Source organism: Psammomys obesus, unplaced genomic scaffold (assembly GCF_907164565.1).
Source record: "Psammomys obesus unplaced genomic scaffold, mPsaObe1.curated_primary_1811, whole genome shotgun sequence".
NCBI lineage: Eukaryota > Metazoa > Chordata > Mammalia > Rodentia > Muridae > Psammomys > Psammomys obesus.
The window spans coordinates 30,501,587-30,522,729 of NW_026593286.1; the positions used below are offsets into that span (position 1 = coordinate 30,501,587).

Below are 21,143 nucleotides of genomic sequence, written 5' to 3' on the forward strand. Positions count from 1 at the left end.
TGTGGCTTCTTGAGTGTGTATTGATTGTCTGGTTAAATACTATGAATGCGCAAGTAGGGTTGACAAGCACCAGAAACAATGAATTTAAATTCACTATGATCTTACCCATCATGTTTGGCCATTTTATTTCTATTGTTCATGAAACAAGGAGTTATTCAATATCTTTACTATAGAATGGAAAATGGCTAAATTTCTAGTTTGGAGAAGTGTAATTCCCATGCTAAGCAAATACCTTGGGAATACTAGTCCCCACTAATACACAGTATTTGCTTTGCACAGGGGTTACCTGTAAATAACCATCATTTGTGGACAGTGTGATGACAAAAATCTTCATTGTTTGCTTGCCTGGATTTCAAGTCACTCTGGTGACCTCTGGGTGTGTGTCCAGAAAGATTGGAGGTAGGAGTCCCTGCCCTGCCATTCTGTGGGGTCCGGGACTGAGTGAAATGGATAGTGAGGTTAGTGCCAGCATTTCTCTCTCTTGACTACTGATGTAGAGGGACCAGTACTAACTTTCTAGGCTTTTTTTTTTTTTCCTTATTCTTTTTTTTTTTTTTGGTGTGTGTGTGTATAGTTTTGTTGAAGTGATGAGAAAACTAAGACAAGTGTGGATTAAAAATTGGGAAAATTAAGTTGTGGCTGGTGGTGCACACCTTTAATCCCAGCAGAGGCAGAGGCAGATCTGTGTGAGTTCAAAGCAAGCCTGGTCTTCTACATAGTGTGTTACAGCCAGGGCTACACAGAGAAAGCCTGTCTTAAACAATCCAAAGTTTAGAAAATTCAGATACTACTATTTTAACATTTTATATTTTATTTCTGACAATGTCTTAACGAGCATTCTGTGGTGCTTTGTTAAAGGGATGGTTATTGGACATTAAGAGTTTGTTAAAGGACTTGAGGCTTCTGAGAAACATGTTTAGAGTTGTATGAGCAGGTTCGTCAGGACACAGTTGGGAATAAAAATCTCAAGATTTGTGCTCAAGGATCAACAATGATGGAATTTCTGAGGTGGTGGAATAGAGTATGTCTTTGCCAATGTAGTTCCCAGCAACTACCTATGCCATTGAGCACTTACCCGGCTGGTACCATAGAAGACTGTGTCAGTTTATGCAAACTCGCTGCTCTAGACCTGCACTTTGAGGATTGAGAGAATTTCCTCATGAAACAGCTCATTTTGCTCAGTTGAACATGGATCAAGTGCTTCCGAACATGCCTTTGAAGAAGATACTTGTTTTAGATACCCGGGATAAAATTGTGGTTTTGCCTCATAGAGGGATTTTTTTTTTTTTTTAATATTTAGTTTATGTATATGAGTGCTCTATGCCAGAAGGGGGCATCAGATCTCACTATAGATGGTTGTGAGCCACCATGTGGATGCTGGGAATTGAGCTCAGGTCCTCTGGAAGAGCAGCCAGTGCTCTTAACCACTGAGCCATCTCTCCGGCCTGAGGGATTTCTTAATATGATCAGCTCCTCTTAGCTAGTCCACAGTTAGTGTGTGACAACTTCCGTTTTCCGTCAACTCTTGAACACATCAAAACACATAGAATGTCCTAAGACTGTCAGTGCCTCCACCTGGATCTGTGGAGTGGTAGTGTAAACACTTCCACTACTATTGAATTTATGTGGTCCTAAAGAACACAAAAGGATTTAAGTAAGTGAAAAGTTCATTGAGTCACAGTGTGTGGAGAGTGTGGGAACCCTGGGAATAATGTCCAGGGTGAAGACAGTCCTAGGTACAGGTTGAGGTAAGCTAGATGAAAAGGAAGTAATGGAGCTCAGCTGGAGCTTTATATAAAAATGTAGCTTTTCCTCTCAGCACTTCTCCACTTACTTCTTTGTGTCCTTCTAGCCTCAGGGCTTGGGGGTGTCTAGGAACTGGAAGTATGAGTAGACCCACGGTCTGGAAATGTTCTGTGTCCACTGCAGACCATTGGCTTCCTTAAAGAGTTCTCGATGAAAATAGTGTTCCTCCAAAGCAGCTTTTTGCCTGCAGAGACAACCCCACCCCCATTCCAAAAATGATTAGGCATTCAGTCGTGTAAGTTGGTAGAGTTTTGGATTTGGGTTGTCTGATTATCAGATTTGGGCTTTAGTGGATGGAAGATTATTTGATTGGTTGTGGGATTTAGTGGAACGTTATTTGGGAACATCATGAAATTCCTATTAGGAAAGTAAAAAGGACATAATTTTCAGTCCTTACACTAATGTTACTAGTTAGGGATTCCCTTGCTTGCTTGCTTGCTTGCTTGCTTGCTTCAATTAATTTTTTGAGATAGGGTCTCTCTATTTAGTCCTGGCTGTCCTGGAACATGCTGTTCAGACCAGGCTGGCCCGGAAACTCACATAGAGCCCCCTGTCTCTCCCTCTGCTTCCTGAGTGCTGGGATTAAAGTAGACTCTCTGTTTTAGAGATGAATTAAAGTGCAGGGGCAGATGAAGTGGTTGGCGCTGAGTTCTAGTCTTTGGGGTAGGACTGTCCATTACTCTGTTAGTTGCTTGGTTTCCTCTCAGCTACCTGGATTAGTTTTACAGCATCACTCAAGTACCCTGATAATGACTGTCAGTTTTTCTTGAAAAGTTGGGGGTTCTAGTAGCTTGTATTTTATCTCATTACTATTTCCATGATATACGATGTCTTCACTATTGAAGCTGAATTACGACTTTTGTAATGATCTATTTTGTAATTCCCCAGGCATCTGAAAGTCCAGCGAAGGAACAATGAAAGCTTAATATAAAGTCTTGACTTTTGGTGCCTTCTCTTTCTGGACCTTTTAAAGAGTATTATAGATTCAATTTAATTTGTGGAAAGTTACAACTCAAGGGGAGAAGTGTTTACAATTAGTGCTGGAGACATGATTTTCCAGGTTGTCCCTCTATCCTTGAAGAGGTTTCACCTCCTCTGTCTGTCTTCAGACAATCTTACTGCTCTACCTGAGGAGTCTTCCAAGAGCCCTTTTGCTTCTGCCTCCAAGGATTGGGATTATAGGCCTGCACCACACCCAGCTCACCTTTCAGTGTTTTATGATTGTAAAGGATCAAAAATGCTCCTGGCCCCAGGGTCACTTGTTTTATGTAGTTTCTTGTAATATGACATTAGGTCTGGTCCTGATCCACCTCCAGAGTACCACTATTCACCCGCATTCCAGCAATGCTGAGCCTTTTATTCATTCAGCATGTCAGTCTCATTTCTGTTCTCACACAGCTCACTTACTGTTCTCTGAAATACTCATCTACATTTTTGTATGGTTAACTTCATAGTATTAAAATCTCATGAGAGGCAAGCTCTGGGCTATCAATCTAAAGCTTCTTGTCACATCTTTAAAGTATTTCTACATATTTTGTTGCTAGGTTAAAAAAAATTTCTTTTTCAGGCATCTCTCCGTCCTTACCCCTAGAATGTAATTAACTACTTTTGAATTCCTAAAGTCTACAATTTGCATAATGGGTCTTAGTATTGGCCATAAGTCACTGATTGGTCCTGATGGAGAGCTTGTTCCTCTTTCACGGGGAGCTGAACCCAGCATCTAAAGCAAACAAACATTCTACCACCCTGCTGCACAGTAGCTCTAGGATTCGTTTTTGGCTGTTATTTTGATTTGAGATACACTTTTCTCTGTAAACCAGAAGATCAAGATAAATCTCCCTAAACTTCCTCCTAGCCTTAGTGCACCTTCTCTAAGCCAAGGAAGAATCCTTCGCTGTTTGTACTTACTGAAGAGTGGCTCTTTGCGTTTTAGTCTTTCTAGCCGTTCTGTAGTGGGTGAGAGAACCGCGTGCATAAAGGCATTGGCACTGGGCCTCTGAGCCTCCAAACAAGCCCTCACAGTAGCCGTAGTCCCCCTTCCAGTACCTGATTTGCTCCTGGACTAGTTTCCTGGCTTCCTCCAGAGTTAGCCTTGCTGCTTTCTCTTCCTGCTGCCTGCTTTCCTCAGCCTCCCGCCTGGCCTTCTCTTCTGCTTCTCGTTTCTCCCACAGGTACTCCAGCCGTTGTTCTTCAGTCATTTCCATCAGGCGTTTCTGTTCTTCCGCTAACTGCATGTCTAGTTCCTTCTGTCTTTGTTTCTTAGTCTCTGCAGAATAGAAAGAGTTGGGCTCAGCAGGGCCGTTCCTAGAGCAGTTGGCATTTCTGCTCTACCTTTCTAATCTGCTAGAGCCTCTGGATTTATTAATCCAAGTCCCATGTGAAAGCACCAACGGGCATTAAAAAGCTCACAGGGTAATGTGCTGTTGGGTGGAGTGTCAGGTGTTTCTAGAGAAACATGCTTGCTTTACTAGAGTACAAACCAGAAGTTGACCACAGCACCGGCCACTGAACTTTCTACCCTCTACCCTCATCCTGAAAAGTATGCCAGAAAATGATCTGATCCACACCTGAAGGTGCGTCTTGAGGCTCTCCAAAGATCTGTGACTGTCTGCCTGCAGGATGAAGGGAGCAGGTAGAGGAGTTTGGGTAGCTCCCAAGAATGCTGACAAAGGCAATTATTGAACCAGGAGTCTGACCCTGCAGTCATTTCCATAAGAGTCTTCCATTCATATTCCATCCTTTCATATCAACCCACTATAGCCAGACATAATTATCATTCTGGAAAAAAAAAAAAAAAGCTACCTATACATGCCAAGTGCTTTGTCCACTGAGGCCTAGGATAGGAATAAAAGAGTGCCCACAGTGGATTTAAAGTATTCTTGGTTCAAGAGATGGGAGATATAAAAAGCTCAGAAATTCTCTCACCAGCCCTTTCCACCTCCTCCTGCTGCTTTTTTCTCTGCATTTCTTGCAGTTTCCTCCGGAATGCCTCTTGCTGCTTCCGGGCCCTCTCTTGGGCTGCCTGGAACCGGAGCCTCTGTTTCCTCTCTGCTTCCTCCTGCAGCTGCCGTACTTCCTCCAGTCTCTGCTTTCTCAGGCTGAGAACACAGGAGATGTCAGAGCAATGGCAAGAATACTGGTCCAACCAACTGGCGGTTGGTTATGCAGCCTTCAGGCCCCAGGGAGCGCCCTCCAGAGAACAGGTTTTCTACAGCTCGGGCTGAAAGGCAGAGGTGAGAGATGGTCTAGAAGAAACCCAGAAGTTTCAGCACAGAGCTCACAGTGGCCAGGATTTTAAGAGCCTTAAGTTCTCTAAGTTCTCTGTACTTTATCTTCTTTTTAAAATGTTATATCCTTAAAGTATGGATTTTTAAATTCTTGCCTTATAGAGTTGTGGGGAGTAAGAACCTAGTGAAAGAACCTAGTACAATGCAGACATTGATAAATGCTGGACTGACTCTCAAAGACTTCCCAGGAATTCCTAGGAGCCTCTGTCTCGAGTCATACACATGGTCAAGACAGTATCTTATCCTTCTCTGTGGTCCAGGCTGTTCCTATGATTTGGTGTTAGGCCACGAGTGGGCACTTGAGCTGTGGGCCTGGGGAAGGTTTGCTGTGTCTGGCGTCTCGGGGCTGCTGGCTCACCGGATCTTCTCGGCGTGCCTCTGATGCTCCAGTTCCAGCTCCTCCTTCAACTTCTCTGCAGTCTCCAGCTGCTCCAGCAACTCGTGCTCCCTTCTCCGCTCCGCCTCCAGCCACACCATCTCTGCCCTCTCTGTTCCAATTCTGTCTAGAGAAGCCTTCTCTTGCTGCCTCTTCTCCAGGAGGGCCTGAGAGACCAGAGTGTCAGCAGCGTAAAGGATGGATCCAGCTGTGCCCCAAGTAGGATTTTCTCTAATCGGAGATGGACTCTTAAGGCTGACTCCACACTATCACCACAGCGGCACAAGCCACCTCTGCCTGCCTGGCTGTGGGGTTGGACTGACTTACAGTCAAGTCTTTCACTTGCTTTTGGGTTGGGGGAGCACAGCTTTCCTGATACTGTCTTCCTCAAGGGCCACGTCCAGCACTCACTGTGGTAACAGGGGTGTCATCATCATGTTCAGTGTGTCAGTTCTGGCGTTTGCAACCTTAGCTGCACTTCAGAACTGCCCAAGGTTCTTAAAATATGCCAGAGCGCCATTTGGTCCAACAAATGAAAATCTCCAGGAGGTGGGAGGGAGGTGCTCCTAGAGATTTTAAAACTTCAGAGCTAGGACTGGAAGGCAGGGTCATGATAAAAGGTCATGCAGTCTTGGCTATGGAGGAGTCAGGCTCAGTTAACCCACCATTCAGTGAAAGGTTTTCTTTCAGCTTATAGATCCATCTTTTTTCCTCTCTCATGCTACCTTCTTACTTGGTCACATTTGTAGGTGGGGAACACAGGTAAATAACTCCACAGGACTCTGGCCTACCTGGAGTTCACACTCGTTGGCTCTGCAGAGGCAGAATGCTACCATGGATTGACAACAAATCTTAAGAAATTCTGATGATCTAGAAAATTCCGTTCACAGATCAAAATCAATTGTGCAGAGCAGAGTTCTGTGGTCTAGGCAGCTGAGAGGGTCTGAGGACACTAAGGGCAAAAGGTCCCTGGAACTTTTGGAGAACACTGTGCTATTAAATAAATAAGCAATTATTTAAAATAGTGACAAGAATTTTGAACCTGGAGTCAACAGACCTGAGGTCAAGCCTTGCCTCAGCGACTGAACGTTGTGTAGCATCTAGCAATTGGCACTGAACTTGTAGCCTTGGTCTCTAGGTCTGTAAGCTGAGGCTGACCACACTCGGCCAAAAACGGGGGTGTAAAGAGGTACTATAGTGATTTCTGTGTGCAGATGTCTATCCAGAGACTTGGCCTGTGTGCTGTGCTGTTCAAAGATGTCTTGGAGTTCAAAGGCTCTAAATGTAGTTGTGTATCCTAGTGAAGATTCCAATAGCAGAGAAGAAACATTGGCTGGGAGGTGATATGTCTGGATGTTATTCCTTTTGACTAATTAATGAGAATTCCAAGAATAATTTTCCTCATTGAATGTTTCTATTCAAACTTGCACCTTAGAATCAAGGCCACTGAGCCGGGCTTAATCCCAGCACTCAGGGAGGCAGAGGTAGGTGAATCTCAGTGAATCTGAGGCCAGGCCAGCCCGGTCTAGAATGCAAGTTCAGGACAGCCAAGGCTACACAGAGAAACCCTGTCTCAAAAAACCAAAAAAGAAAAAGAAAAAAAGAAAAGCATCAAGGCCACTGGAACACAGAAACTTGTAAAAAAGCACCCTGCTTGCCTGCGAGCTGTGTGGTCCAGCTGTTTGGCCTTTGCAACTTGCCAGGCCAAGTTGAAATTGTGGCCTAACTGCCAGTGCGTCTGCCTTTCTCTGTCGTCCCAGTGAGACCTGTATATCTCACAGATGGCTGCCATACCTACCTCCTACTTACTAGAGCTGGATATGTTTCCTGGCAGTTTGGGGCAACACAGATCGCCTCATTCACTTCAGAGGCCCAAAGCTTCTTTCTTTGGGTCTTTGATCAGGTCTGGCTTCTAACTAGAGTCAGGAGGTACCAAAGTAGAACAAATAACCACCACATACTGGGCAGTTTTGGAAACTACAGCCTAGGGGGGCTGGAGAGATGGCTCAGTGGCTAAGAGCCGCTGTCTGTTCTTCCAGAGGTCCTGAGTTCAGTATCCACTGAACTCAGTATCCACATGGTGGCTCACAACCATCTATACTAGGATCTGTTGCCCTTTTCTGGCACACAGGTGCACATGCATATAGAGCACTCATATACATCAAATAAAATAACTTTAACAAACAAGAAACAACAGCCTGTTTAGGAATACTTCTTCACACTACAGTCCTGTCATGGGAGGACAGACCTCCCCTGGAGAGAACACCTGCCTATACCTTGAAAGGGTCTCCAGGGCTTCTGTCTTCTTCAGATTCCATGTTGCTGGGGACACCTATGGCCTGGGTGAGTGGCAATCTTCCATCTATAGAAACCTGGCTCTCCAGAGCATCGTATTCAGGAGAAATCCAAGGGTCCTCAGGGGCAGAATGTGAGGGGAAGAGCCCTCTCTCTGAGGTGCCTTCTGCTTCCTTGGGGTTAGTGACGTCCGGCTTGCTCAGCTCTGCCGCCATCTCCACATTCCATTCTTTATGTTTCCTTTTCATTTTGGTTTCTGGTTTCTTTTCTTTTGGCTGTGATTTCTTTTCAGTTGTCACACCCTTTGACTTTCCTGGGGGAAACAGTTGGGGACAGGGGTGTGGCTGAGTAGAAGAATGTGACCTCATTCTCTTTAGTAACTCTTTTTTTTCTGAGACAGAGTCTCAGCAGTTCAGGCTGTCCTGGACCTCATTATATAGACCAGGCTGGCTGCAGACTCACCTCTACCTCTCAAATGCTGGGGTTAGAGGCATGTGCCACTGTTGTGCCTGAATCGCGATACCCCAAAAGACCACCATCAGGAGCCGAGTCCGTTGCAAACCACATGAGGATCTTTTTATTACAAATTACAAGCTGCAGCTGGACTCACCCCCCCCACCCCCCACCCCCCGCCGAAGCGGTGAGAGCCCAGAGCCCTGTGCTTAGGTTAGTTGGGGGATTTAAAGATTCTGGTCCCTCCCAGCATACCCAAGGCAGGGGCAATTCCTGCCTGGCCAGCATCTATTGGTCAAAATGCTACATTTTGAAATGATTGGCTATAGGAAGGTCCCTCCCTCCTTAGGGGGGAATGGGCCAGTTTCCTAGCAACTGTATCTCTAGTGGGTGGGGAAAGAATGCAGTATGGCAGGTTCTTCCCCTCAGGGCATTACTGGACTTCTCCACCCACATAGTTCAGGCCTTAATTAATAATAGCTGCTAATTTTTAATCTTTTTGGTCTCTCACCACCACACTGGGCCCTTTAAGAACTTTTAAGATTAAGCACACAGTAGGATAAAGTGGTGTGCATATTCCTGAACTCATCCCCAGTATCTGGGTGAATAGAATCTGCACTGTAATAATGATTTGAGAAAAGCACCCCTGCATTATATTTAGAGCAGTAAAGATTCAGCCACTTAGCAGTATGCAACAGGAAAGGTTGCATGTCTGGCTGGATACATAGCAAAGTGGAAGAGTATGTGCTTAGTACCTAGGGCCCTAGGTTCAATCCCCAGCCCTGGAAGCAAAGAAAAGCTCCGCCTGACCTATGCGGGGCAGGGGAGGACCTCGGCATATCCAGAAAGTCCTGCCCTGAGGTCACAGCTTCCACTGGGTGAAATTTAGTCCTCTGAGGGTTGAGGGCATTTGTTTTTCCTATTTCTGCTGATGCTAAGGGCTAGACAAATGTAAATTCAGCAAGAGTTTAAAAAGCAAACTTTAAAGCCAGATCTGTTTCCAGGGATGTGCTAGTGTAGTCCTAGCGACAATATGTGATTTGTTTAAAGGGCCTTCAAATCTTGGGGCAATAAAGGACAGGTGAGTTTTAGGCTAAAGGGTTCAGAAGCATCTGAGGCCTTTGTAAGGTGCAGAAGGACTAGGAGGCGTGATGGTGGGAGAGGCATTCAGACCCTATTTCATTCTCCCCTTCCTAAACTGCCTGAAACTTAGATTGGGGTGCCTAGGCCGGGCACCCCCTTTCTGAGATGTTTGGGATCAGAAGAACTTCAGATTGGAAATTTTCTGGTTTTAGGATATTTACACACACATAAAATGTGCGCAACATGAAATCCTGGGGAGGGATGCAAGCTATTCATGCAGTTTGTCAACGCTCCATACACATTTTCCACCCTCAGCCTGAAGGTAATTTTATGTTTTTTTTCTTAAAGCAGCAAGGGGTTGTATTCAGAATCAAAATAAAACTGTAGGTCAAATAGCCTGCAAGACCCAGGTCCTAGTACTCAGGAGACATATACAGTATCTTTAGTGAGGCCAGATGCAGAATCTGCTTGTGGCAGAGCGTTTCAGACCTGGGGACGCTTTGCATTTCAGCTTTTCAGATTGCAGATCTGGGCCTGTAGTTACTAGCTCATCATGGCAGCAGTAATGTAATATGCATTGGGCCCCGGACAGGAACGTACAGACCCTGGGTGCACCTTTACCCTGATGCCCCTTACCCGACCCCTCTCAGCCTCAGGCACTCAAACAACATGGTGGCTCTCATTCCAACACTTGCAGAGTGCTGCTGTTATCCGGTCTCACGGTCGTCACAGCTCTCTGCTTGGCCCTGCTTTCCTCTGTCCGTGTGTACTGAGACATACTGCTCAGAAGTCAGGCTGCAAAGCCAGCTTAGGCAGGAAACCAAGCAAAGCCTGACCTGCAGGAGCAAAGTCCGTTCTCCATATTGCCCCTTGCCTGTCAGGAGCCTGCAGGTTCCTCACCGGCACACAGTCTTACCTCTGACAGCCTCGGCTTGCCTCGGGACCCTTTCTTCTCTCTCTCTCTTGTGTGCTTTGCCCTTGTCTGTCTTGGTTCTTTTCTTCCTGTTAGCCTTGTCAACCAACTCCCTTCCCTAAAGGAAGAAATTTAGGAAGAGGACTGTGATACATATAGGAACCATTCCACAGTGGAAGAGAGTAAGAAAAGCCCTTTATGGCCTGCCTTCTTTTTTGATGTCAAGTCATGGTCTGCAGAGCTTGAAGCAAAGGAAGCAGGTTTCATGTTTGTGAGTGTAGCCACTGCTGGCCCACTGGTTGAAACAGAGCCAGCTTTACTCACTGCTGCGTCATGTGTAACTTTGAGAGAGCGCACAGCAAGAGCCATGCCAACCTTCACCCTTCCCTCTGATCTGTGACAACGTGGAACTTTCCCCTAAAAGAAGATGACAGAGTAGGGCCATGGTTACTCACTTATATATATATAATTTTAAAATTTATTATTTATACAATATTCTTCCTGTATGTGTGCCTGTAGGCCAGAAGAGGGCACCAGATGTCATTATGGATGGTTACGAGCCACCAAATGGTTGCTGGAAATTGAACTCAGCACCTCTGGAAGAGCAGTCAGCCCTCTTAAGCTCTGAGCCATCTCTCCAGCCCACCTGCCCCCTTGTATTTTTCTTTTGTATTGGGGCCCTTGTCCTTCAGGAAGATGCAGCCTAGTACAAGATGCAGGGCCTGCTGTGAGGACCATCACTGGCCCTCAGGCTCTACTGCCCCTTTCGGTCAGGTGTTCTTTATCTATTAAGCAACCCAAAGAAGTCTACATGGAGCCTTGGAGGGTCCAAGCAGGTTTTCAGGACCAGATTCTTCATTCTTACACTCACATGACTGATGGCAGTTTTGGTCTTCTGGTTGAACAGTTTTGGTTGCGTTTTCTTATTTTTTCTTGGAAGACGAGGTATAGTCTTGGAACCCAACTTCCCTGGGGATGCAGGCTCATGTTCTAGGAATCTCCTGTGCAGGTGGGACACCTTGTAAACTCTGTCCCTTTGAAGAGAGCAAGCCAACAGACCAATTGAATGAAAGAAGTCAAGTGGGAGGGAAGATGGTGGGGGAGCAAACGCTGACAGAGCAGCTGCGATTGGCTGTTGGGACATTTGACACACTCAGGCAACTTTCTTCTCACGCGTTCCTGCATAAGGGAGATGGTGGTTTTCACTTTGGGGTCTCTCTAAGGTGAGCCCTAAAACAGACAGTTGGAGAAATAGTTTTCTTTTTCTTTAAATGCATGTGATTCTTTTCTTTAATGATATACTTATTTTTATTTTATGTACATTGGTGTTCTACCCGCTTGTTTGTCTGTGTGAGGGTGTCAGATCCCCTGGAACTGGAGTTACAGACAGTTGGGAGCTGCCATGTGGGTGTAGGGAATTGAACCCGGGTTTCCTGGAAGAACAGCCAGTGCTCTTAACAACAGAGCCATCTCTCCAGCCCCATAATAGTTATTTACACCTTTAGTTGGGAGCTTGTTTGGAGGTTTTAGCAGGGAGGTGCAATGACTCCAGCACCCTTGAACAAAGAAAGACAGGGTGTTCCCTGAAGTGGGGCTGGCGGGTTTGGGCGTTACACATGGAGCAGTGAATGAGGAAGGGGACACCAGCCTAGCCAATCAGGGTAACTGAATCAACCATGGCGATCAATCCCCGGAGGGTCATGTCGCAGTCAGATCGCCCTCACACTCTATGCCTTTGATGAACAACAGAATCGTACAACTGAAATGTCTTCTATCAAAGGATTGGCTGCAAAAGAAAAGCAGCCTTTAAATAGGATGATCTCAAAAGCATGCAACTGCCCCACTCATTCCTTCGACCACTGTGAGGTTGCATGTGCCCTGTTTCGTGTGTCCCGGCATCATAGCCATCACTGTCCTGGTGTAAAGATGGCAGCAGTGCCTGCTGGGCGCTGGGCCTGGCCTGGGTCTTGTTTTCTTTTAGTTAAAGCAATGTATTTACTGCAGTGTACTAGCCCAGGGCTTTGCTGTGGAAACTTGAGAAATATTTGTTGAATGAGGTAGATGGAATTTCCTGTAGATACGTGAGTCTTTAAATCATTCAATGTCACTCTATAAAAACTTACAGAAGTCTGCTTTAGAACTTGGTGCTAGGAAAACTCCTGTTTCCCCCAAGGAACAAGTAAGCTGCAAATGAGCGCCATGGACCTGACCATGTTGCTGTTTTTCACAGTTAGGAATCTGTGTTAAATCTGAATTTTAGCCACAATAACTGTAATGAATTTTGTGAAGTGTTTTATGCTTTTTATTGTCCTCTTGATAGAAAAAGGAATTCTGTTTGATTATTTTATTGGTTTTGGCTAGGGGAAGGGGAGTTGTAATAATCTGTTTAAAATATGTTATGGGAAAAGGGATAGAAAACTGAAAATATATATACTTTTTTTTTTAAATGTGGCTGCCTCAATTATAGACTCTCCTTTTGCTTCTTTTTCCACACAAAACCTTTTGACCTAAGAGAGTCTTTATACTGCTGGTCTCAAGTCATTCCAGGCTCATGGAGCCCATTATAAGGTCTAGTTCCAGCTGGTTGCAAAGAAATCTACAGCAAAGGCCACAACTAAAGGAGACCAAGGAGCAAGGACTAGGCAGGCTGCCTGGGCTGCTGGCCAGTGGGCTCACAGTGAGCACCCAGGGAAGGTGTCCCTGGGTAGGCGGGGAGGAGAAGGAGCCATGATGGTGTCCATCCAGAGTTAATGAACGCTGAAGACAGGAACCAGGAGGAGCTGAGTGTCCCCAGCGTTGCAGGGTCTCTGTAAACCTCAGGTGCACGCTCCTAGACCGTTACAAACTTTACTCTTCCTCCTGACCAGGAGGGCATGGTTTAAGTAGCTCACTCATCTATGTGTAGTCTTCCCATGGGCCTCTTTCCTTTATTCCCAGCATGTTATCTCCTGAGTCTCAGAAAGCAAGCAAGCAAGCAAGCAAACAACAGAAAGCAAATTGAGAAAAACGAACCCTACAATGTATGCAGAGAGCCCCATGTTGCTACAAGTTGCACACTCACATGCTTTTCAAGGTGTTGGCCGGGGAAGCCGGGGAAGCCGGGGAAGCCGGGGAAGCCGGGGGAGGACCGCTGGGGTGAAGGGTCACAGTCTTTGGCTCTGGGTCTGTGAAAACAGAGTATTCTCCATCAGTAAATGGCCCAGGCAGTTTTCCCAGAAGGAAATCAGGCAAGGGAAGCGTCTGCTGGTGAGTTGTGAGCAGTGCAGATGAGGGAGGGAGGCCTGCAGGAACCAGTGCTGGCTCTGGCAAATGACATTGAGATCACTAAAGTGTCCTTTAGGAGAGTGATAGGACAGTACGTATCTAGAATCAGAAAAAAATTATTTTATTCTTTAAACAGGACATAAAGAAACTGTTCAAAAGAACAAGTAAACTTATGTAACATCTTATTTATTTTATTTATTTGGTAAGGAAAAATTAGAGACAGTCCAACAAAGACTTGGGAAGAAACTTATACATGACTGTGGTACTTAAAATTATAGGTAAGGGCTAGGTAAGGGCTCAGAGGTGGAGTTCTGTCTCCCTGTGTTCAAACCTCAGTACCACTGAGAAGACTAATAAAATAGGAAAGAGAAGAAAGCTATGGCTAAAAAGATAAATACTGAAAGTATGGGAAATATTTATGGTCTAACATAATTAAAATCTGGAGGAGGCAGAAGGATTGCCTCACGTTCTGGGCCTGTCATAGTTAATATTCAGACCCTGCCTCAAAAGGCAAACAACAACAATCGCAAAAACCTAGCTGGCTAAGGATTGAAAGATAAACTAGACAAGGGAATATTAGATTAGATTATAAGATTTATGTATGTTTAAATTGTTTGTTGTTGTCATTTGTGCTTACTTTGTTGTTGTTGTTGCTGTTATTTTTTTCCCCTGAGGCAGGGTTTCTCTGTGTAGCCTTGGCTGTCCTGGACCAGGCTGGCCTTGAACTCACGGAGATCCACCTGCTTCTGCCTCCCTGAGCCCTGGGATTTAAAGTGTACACCACTGGGCCTGGCTTAAATTGTTTTCTTAAAACCCTAGTGTGGTTATAACACTAGAAAGTGTAAAAATAGCTTTTATTCACCTGTTCCAGTTGTCTGAGAGGCTTGCTTGGTGGCTCCATCTGCTGACCTAGGCCTAGTGCTGGAAACCTCTAGCCTCCATACAATCTAATCTAGGCCTAGAATGTTTTCAGCCTCTGAGACTTACTGCTGAATAAGCTCACCCTTTCTCGTTCTTACCGAGCTCTGGGCTGGATAGCTCAAACTCCTCTCTAAGCTGACTTATTTAGTCTGACTATTCTCTTTCTTAGCTCCTGCAGTGCTCTGTTTCGCCTCAAGCAGTCTGCTCTAATCTTCTAGCTCCTTCTCATTCTCTGGCTCATTAGATCTTCACCTTAGTTCTCTCTCTGCAACCCATCTCTCTATTACTGTCCCAGTAAAACTGCTCTCTCTCTCTCTCTCTCTGCACTGTCACGAGACATGGCAGTTGAAAAGTGCTTTCTTTTCCACTCTCTTCTCATGACAGTTGGGTGAATCCTATTCTTTCCAGTCTTTCTCTGATTCATCACTTTTTCTGCCACTCAATTAGACAATACTTTCAAACATGGGTGTATCTACAAACTAACCTCATTGTTTGGGATGAAAGGTGTGTACTATTACACCTGGACCTAAGCTTTTCTTTACCTGAAGCTTGAAGGGGGGAAAGGGGAGATTATGGTTGTATGAGAGATGTATAAAGAAAATGATCCTGAGTGAAATATCCCAGAAGGAGAAAGACAAACACGGTATATACTCACTTATATAGACCTATAAGATATGATAAACATAATGAAATCTATACACCTAAAAAAGATAATCAAGAGAGCGGACATGGGGTAAGATTATCAATCCTCGTTTTGAAAGACAGATGGGATGCACACTAAACATTGACAGGAGTCTACTGAGCGCATCTGAAAGACCAGGCTGGCCTTGAACTTAGATCTTCTTGCCTCTGTCTCCTGGATTAAAGGCATGTCTGTAGGCCAACCTGATCACACAGACCTAGGTCTGTGATCTCTCGCCAGAACAACCATTCTCTCGATTAACATTCCTCTACTGCTTTAAACGGTGCCGTCCTTATGGGGGAGGCCTATGCATATCACACTGCCGACCTTCTAATACCGTGCTCAGGCATTTTCCAGTGTTCACTCAGTCATGCTCCCCTAGCCCAAGGGCGCTTTGTAACCTGGGTTCCCCTTTCCCGTTCTCATGCATTCAGGTGATACTCTCTCACACACAGACCTCCAGGCTTTGGAGTGGGGACAGGCTGTTGGTGTTCAATGTGGCTGAGGATTTATTTTGCTTTGAATATGTGACATTAGCGGGTAGTAGATGATTACAGTACCTAAGGCATGTCCATGACAAAAGGACCCCTGTGAGGATTTCTTTCTTGAACATGGCTGCCTGAGGTTGGGGTGGGGATGAAGGTGGACAGGAGACAGGATGGACAGCACACATTCTCCTTGAAGGAGAGCCCTGACTTGTACCTTTTTTTTCTGAATTTGGGTGCAGAGCACAAGGCTACCACCAGAGGGTGGAATTGTACTGTCCAGAAGCGGAGGCTTAGCTGGTGTTCCGCCACGTTTGTGATCAGGATTGAACGGCTGTTCCGGGTCTGGGAGCCAGAGAAGGGGGTTTCTTTCCCTTAGCGAACCTGATATTTAGGCAATATTGAATTTAGATATCTATAAACTATTATAACTATGTAGAATAAAAAAAAAATCTGTGTACTCATTACCCATGGAGTTCCCACTGAGTTGTGTGAAATTGGAATAGTCTCACGTATTTGATTCACATTTTCCCAACAAAGAAATGAAGTATTGATTCCTGGGAGAATCATGGACGGCTTCGTGGAAGGAAGAGGAAGGGGCGCATGGAAGAGCCAGCGGTATTATGCACCAAGAGAACAAGCGGGGAAGCTGAATCTTAGGGTAACAACCACTCTGCCGCAGTTAGCCGGCTGTGCGCTCCACCAAGCCTTTGCTGGGAGCGTCCCGGCTATAGATCTACCTTCGATGTGGCTTCATCTTCCTGCCTCAGCTTTCTGAGTGTGGGATTTGAAGGAACTGTTGTTTTCTCTTCTCTTTTTTCTTCTTCTTCTTTCTTCTTCTTCTTCTTCTTCTTCTTCTTCTTCTTCTTCTTCTTCTTCTTCTTCTTCTTCTTCTTCTTCTTCTTTGCTAGGTCACCCACGGTGCTCTTAAATGCCACCACACCCTGTTTGGTATTGTCATCTTTATGATAATGGTCCTATCTGTGAAACACTAAGTAGGGTTATATAGAGTATGTTTATTCGTGTCTATTTTTATTTCATTGAAATAAAATCATACATTGTCTCAGAATTATACTTTTCCATGTTTAAGTCTGCAAGTTAGTAATTAGCCATGATACTCTGAAAATTAGATCGCTGTAGGGGGCTGCTGGGGAGCCAACTCATTGAAAAAACGATCCACAAAGGGAAAGAGTGACCAGTTATACTGCCTCCCTATGTAAACTACGCCACTGAATCATTAACAATAGCACTTGGGGACTATTCCTCTCTGCTGGAGTTTCCCAATAGTAACTGAGGAAGGGCTGATAGAGTTGCAGGTGGGCTCCTGGCTTTGCCAGCTCCTCTGCTGATGGGGCTGTGTACCGGCGTCATGAAGAGACAAGTGAACACTCGTGTCCTGAGACACACAGAAGTGGCCTTGCCAAAGGGAGGAACGAAACCTGAATCTGTTTAAGTCTCTAGACCCGAGGATTGGGTAGCGGGGAACAGGAGAGCTGAGAAACACAGGAAGCCACAACTGGATATAGCAGACCAACACCATGGGGAGTTGCCACAGGACGAAGGGGCCCAATTTTCTGAGCATAAACTGAAAGGGGGAATTGAAGAAACAGAATGGAATCCGTAATTTTAAAGTCACATCAACTAATTATAACCAACCCGAAAATTACAGTGGTTAGACAATAAGAACCTGAGGCTATGAAAACATGGTCAACCATATTAAAGAATTATTATCATTATTATTATTTTAGGCAGGATAATGTTGGGGTGTTTTTTTTGTTACTTTTCTACTGCTATGATGAAACATCATGACCAAAAGCAACTTGAGAAAAAAAGGCTTTGTTTGACTTACACATCCTGAATCTGCCCCAAGGGAAGCCAAGGCAAGAACTCAAACCAGGCAGGAACCTGGAGGCAGGAGCTGATTCGGAGGCCATGGAGGGTGCTGCTTACTGGCCTGCTCCTCATGGTTTGCTCAGCCTGCTTTCTTCTAGAACCCAGGACCACGAGCCCAGGGGTGGCACCACTCACTATGGGCTGGACCCTCCCCCATGGAACACCAATTAAGAAAATACCCTACAGGCTTGTGTGCAGCTGGATCATAAGGGGGCATTTTCTCAACTGAGGCTCCCTCCTCTGTCATGACTATAGCTTGTGTCAAGCTGACACAAAACTAGCCAAGAAGAATGACCTCACATGTCAAGAGCCCTTTCCTGTTTTTCAGAGCTGTGTGGGTATCTATGGGTTAAATAGTATAAGCCTGGAATTCATTTTGGAGTGATGAGGAAGAGAAAGAGTTGTTATTCTATGGAGAACGTTGGCCAGGGAGGGTGTTGTTTCTCTAAGCAGTTCCCCAATGAAGGCTGTTTATGCTGTTCTGGCACCTTTGTATATGCTTAGGGTTTTCTGTAACAATTCCTTTTCAATTTCACTTATGCCCATTGTCCTGGCTAGTTTTATGTCAACTTGACAAAAGCTAGAGTTATCTGAAAGGAAGGAACCTACCTCGCTTGAGAAAATGCCTCCCTAAGATTTGGCTGTAAGGCATTTTCTTAATTAGTGATCCATGGAAGAGGGCCCGGAGTATTGTGGGTGGTGCCATTCCTGGGCAGCGAGAGGAATCACAAGCCTTTAATCCCAGCACGCAGGGACGAAGAGGCAGGCGGATCTCTGTGAGTTCGAGGCCAGCCTGATCTACAAAGTGAGTCCAAGACAGCCAAGGTTACACAGCGAAACCCTGTCTCAAAAAACTAAAAAAAAAATAAAAATAAAAAAAAAAAAAAAAAAAAGGCTGAGCAAGCCATGAGCAGTAGCAGCACCTCTCTGTGGCTTCTGCATCAGGCCTCCAGGCCCCTGCCCCGCTTGAGTTCCTGTCCTGACTTCCTTCAGTGATGAACAGCAACATGGACGTGTAAGCCAAATAAACCCTTCCCTCCCCAACTTGCTTTTGGTCATGGCGTACTGGTGGTTTTCAAACTGGCCTGGGCAACATGAGATTGTTCTTTGACTGTCTCAAAGAACCAAAGCAAAACGAAAACGGCAACAAAGGGAAGCAACACTAGTTGCATTTACATTTTGTGTCTTGAAAGACTACTGAGCTGATTTTAAAATCTGTGTGTGGCAGTCACTCCGTCCTTCTGTCTGTTTTTAGGGTTGTGATTTGGGTTGTAAACGCCTCTCTCGGGTGATGTGAGAAAGGCTTGGCCACAGCCTGAGCTGAGATTAGGAGGTAGTGGTACCTTTAGGGGATGGGCCTAGAGAGGAAAGATTGTCGGGGTGGGTGTGCCATTTAAGTAGATATTGGCCACCAGTTTCTTCCTTTCTCTACTTCCTGACCTCCATGAGGTATGCAGCCTCACTCAGCCTCATACTCTCTGCCTTCTGCAGCCCCCTGTCAGGAAATGCGAGACTGGGGATTGAACCCTCTGCAACTGAGAACCAAGCTAAAGAGGCGGGCAGCGAGCGTGTTGGCAGAAGCAGTGATGGAGGGTGTCTGTGCCCCAGTCCTGTCTCTAGAGAGATGGCTGGAAAGTTTCACCCAGGGGTGAGCTTGACAGCTGTGGTAGAGCATGTCCTTAGTGGGATCAGGAAGTCTCTTCTCTTCCTACCTTGATTTATTGTATTTTTAATTTATTATTATTATTATTATTATTATTATTATTATTATTATTATTATTGAGACAGGGTTTCTCTGTGTAGCCCTGGCTGTCCTGGAACTCACTTAGTAGACCAGGATGGTCTCGAACTCAGAGAGATCTACCTGCCTCTGCCTCCTGAGTGCTGGGATTTTTCAGAGTTAGCCACTTTGAATTCCTGTGATAAACTGAGTTCAGTCACTGAGCATTGTTTATCTATCTATCCGTCTGTCTGTCTATCTAGCTAGCTACAATTTAAGGGTAAGGATTCAGTTCTCTACTGTTTTAGGAATTTCACATCTTTGATTACAAGACTGGCCAGCCAGCCAGCCAGCGCTTAGGAGGCAGAGGCAGGTGGATGGCTGTGAGTTCGAGGCCAGACTGGTCTACAAACTGAGTCCAGGACAGCCAGGGATACAGAGAGAAACTCTGTCTTGAAAAAACAAAAAAACAAAACCAAATACTGGCCAGCCTTCCTTCCACTCCTGATTTTGACATAGTGTCCGGCTACATAGCCTAGGCTGGCCTTGAACTTGGTGATACTCCTGCCTCGGCTCTCCTGTGGTGGGATTATGCACACTGTGTCATGCCTGGTAGTTCTCTTTTCTTATGTTGTCTTTCTCCCCAGCTGTCCTTTGTTTTGACAAATTTAGGCTCTGGGTGAGAAATGAGTGTTCTTCTCTGGAGGGTGAAGGGGTTTTCAGAGTCAAAGGCGACATCTGTGTTCCGGGGACCTTTTTGGTTTCCACACAGGGCTGAGTGTGTGCAGGAGCAGTCCTAAGTGTGTTTCTGGCCCAACTCTCACTATGAAGGAGGGTGCTGCGAAGGGTGTGTCACTCATCTAGGTGCTAAAAGCAGGTAGCCCGCCCTGGCAGCGTTATCTGTGCAGCTCCCACTCTTGCTCCCAAGCACACGTCTCATCCTCACAGCCGAGGAGGGGATGTGCCTTCCCTCTCCTGCTGGTGTTCCCCACCATTTTGGGGTTGGCCGCCATGGCTGTTGTTTGCTCCTGGAATCCAGAGCTGCACCTAGGAAAGCCCTTGGCACTGAGCTAGATGCCCACAAGCTCCAGAGATGGTGATTTTACTAATTAGCAGGGACTGTACAATTCTCCTGACTTGGCAACCTCAGCTTCCTTAACTGGCAATAGAAGAGAATTTCCAGGGATTCTAAGCAGTCTCTGAGATTCATGTTGGGTTTGAAAAACATGCTGCATTGTGTGTGTGTGTGTGTTTCCCTGACTTTGTCACTCTTTCTACTCAGAACGCATGGTTACAAAGCCTTAAGAGTCAAGAGCCTTGTGGAAAGCTATCATGAATGCTAATAAAATAAAACAACTAGAGAAGCCTGGTTTTGTGTTTCAGCACTTCCTTTTACGAGCGAGCTTGAGAGCGCGCCTAACGGAGCCTCCCTTTTCTCACCTGTGAAGCAGGGATAAAATACTTTTAGATATTATAGTTAAGGCGAGGCCAAAACAAGACAGATCTACACAAAACACCGGACATACCCCAAATTACTTCCTTCTCTTTTCTCCGCTCTTTCAGGGGCAGACAGACCCAAAGAAAGCCTGTGTGAACGTAAAAGCCTGAATTGTCCGGTGGTGCCCTGAGAGGGGCACTTTTTCTCCGGTCTCCTTAGCCCACCTGCGTGGAACCTGTGGGCAGTCCCAGCGTGCAGGAGAGAGTGTGCTACTCAGAGAGGAAAAGAAAAGGGTCCAGGATGGGACACCGCAGAGAGCCAGCCTGCAGGGAGACCCCTGCCTGGGGTCTTGAAGTCCCCTCAAGGGGCTCTTCTTTTTGTCAGGAGCTGTGGCCAGCTGCCAGGGATAGGTCCATTTGTCTTCCGGTCCTCTCTCCTGACAATCCATGCTGTTTTGTTTCTCAAAGGGAATAAAAAAAAAATCCTGCAGGGGTGGGAAAGGGGGGGGAGTTCTGAGCACTGGGGTG

General features: G+C 45.6%; 1 protein-coding gene across 1 annotated transcript in view; it reads right to left on the reverse strand.

The window, feature by feature from the left end:
• Nucleotides 1-788: 788 nt before the first annotated feature.
• Kiaa2012 (KIAA2012 ortholog) overlaps nt 789-21,143 on the reverse strand; it is a 79,591-nt gene continuing 59,236 nt past the window's right edge. Inside the window, exons 10-17 of the mRNA XM_055616799.1 lie at nt 13,275-13,377; nt 11,085-11,247; nt 10,217-10,331; nt 7,746-8,077; nt 5,452-5,636; nt 4,732-4,904; nt 3,853-4,072; nt 789-1,990 (exon numbers count right to left, since the gene is read on the reverse strand). Of these exons, the coding sequence (XP_055472774.1) occupies nt 1,855-1,990; nt 3,853-4,072; nt 4,732-4,904; nt 5,452-5,636; nt 7,746-8,077; nt 10,217-10,331; nt 11,085-11,247; nt 13,275-13,377 (1,427 nt within the window). The 3' untranslated portion in view covers nt 789-1,854. The remainder of the gene's footprint in view (nt 1,991-3,852; nt 4,073-4,731; nt 4,905-5,451; nt 5,637-7,745; nt 8,078-10,216; nt 10,332-11,084; nt 11,248-13,274; nt 13,378-21,143) is intronic.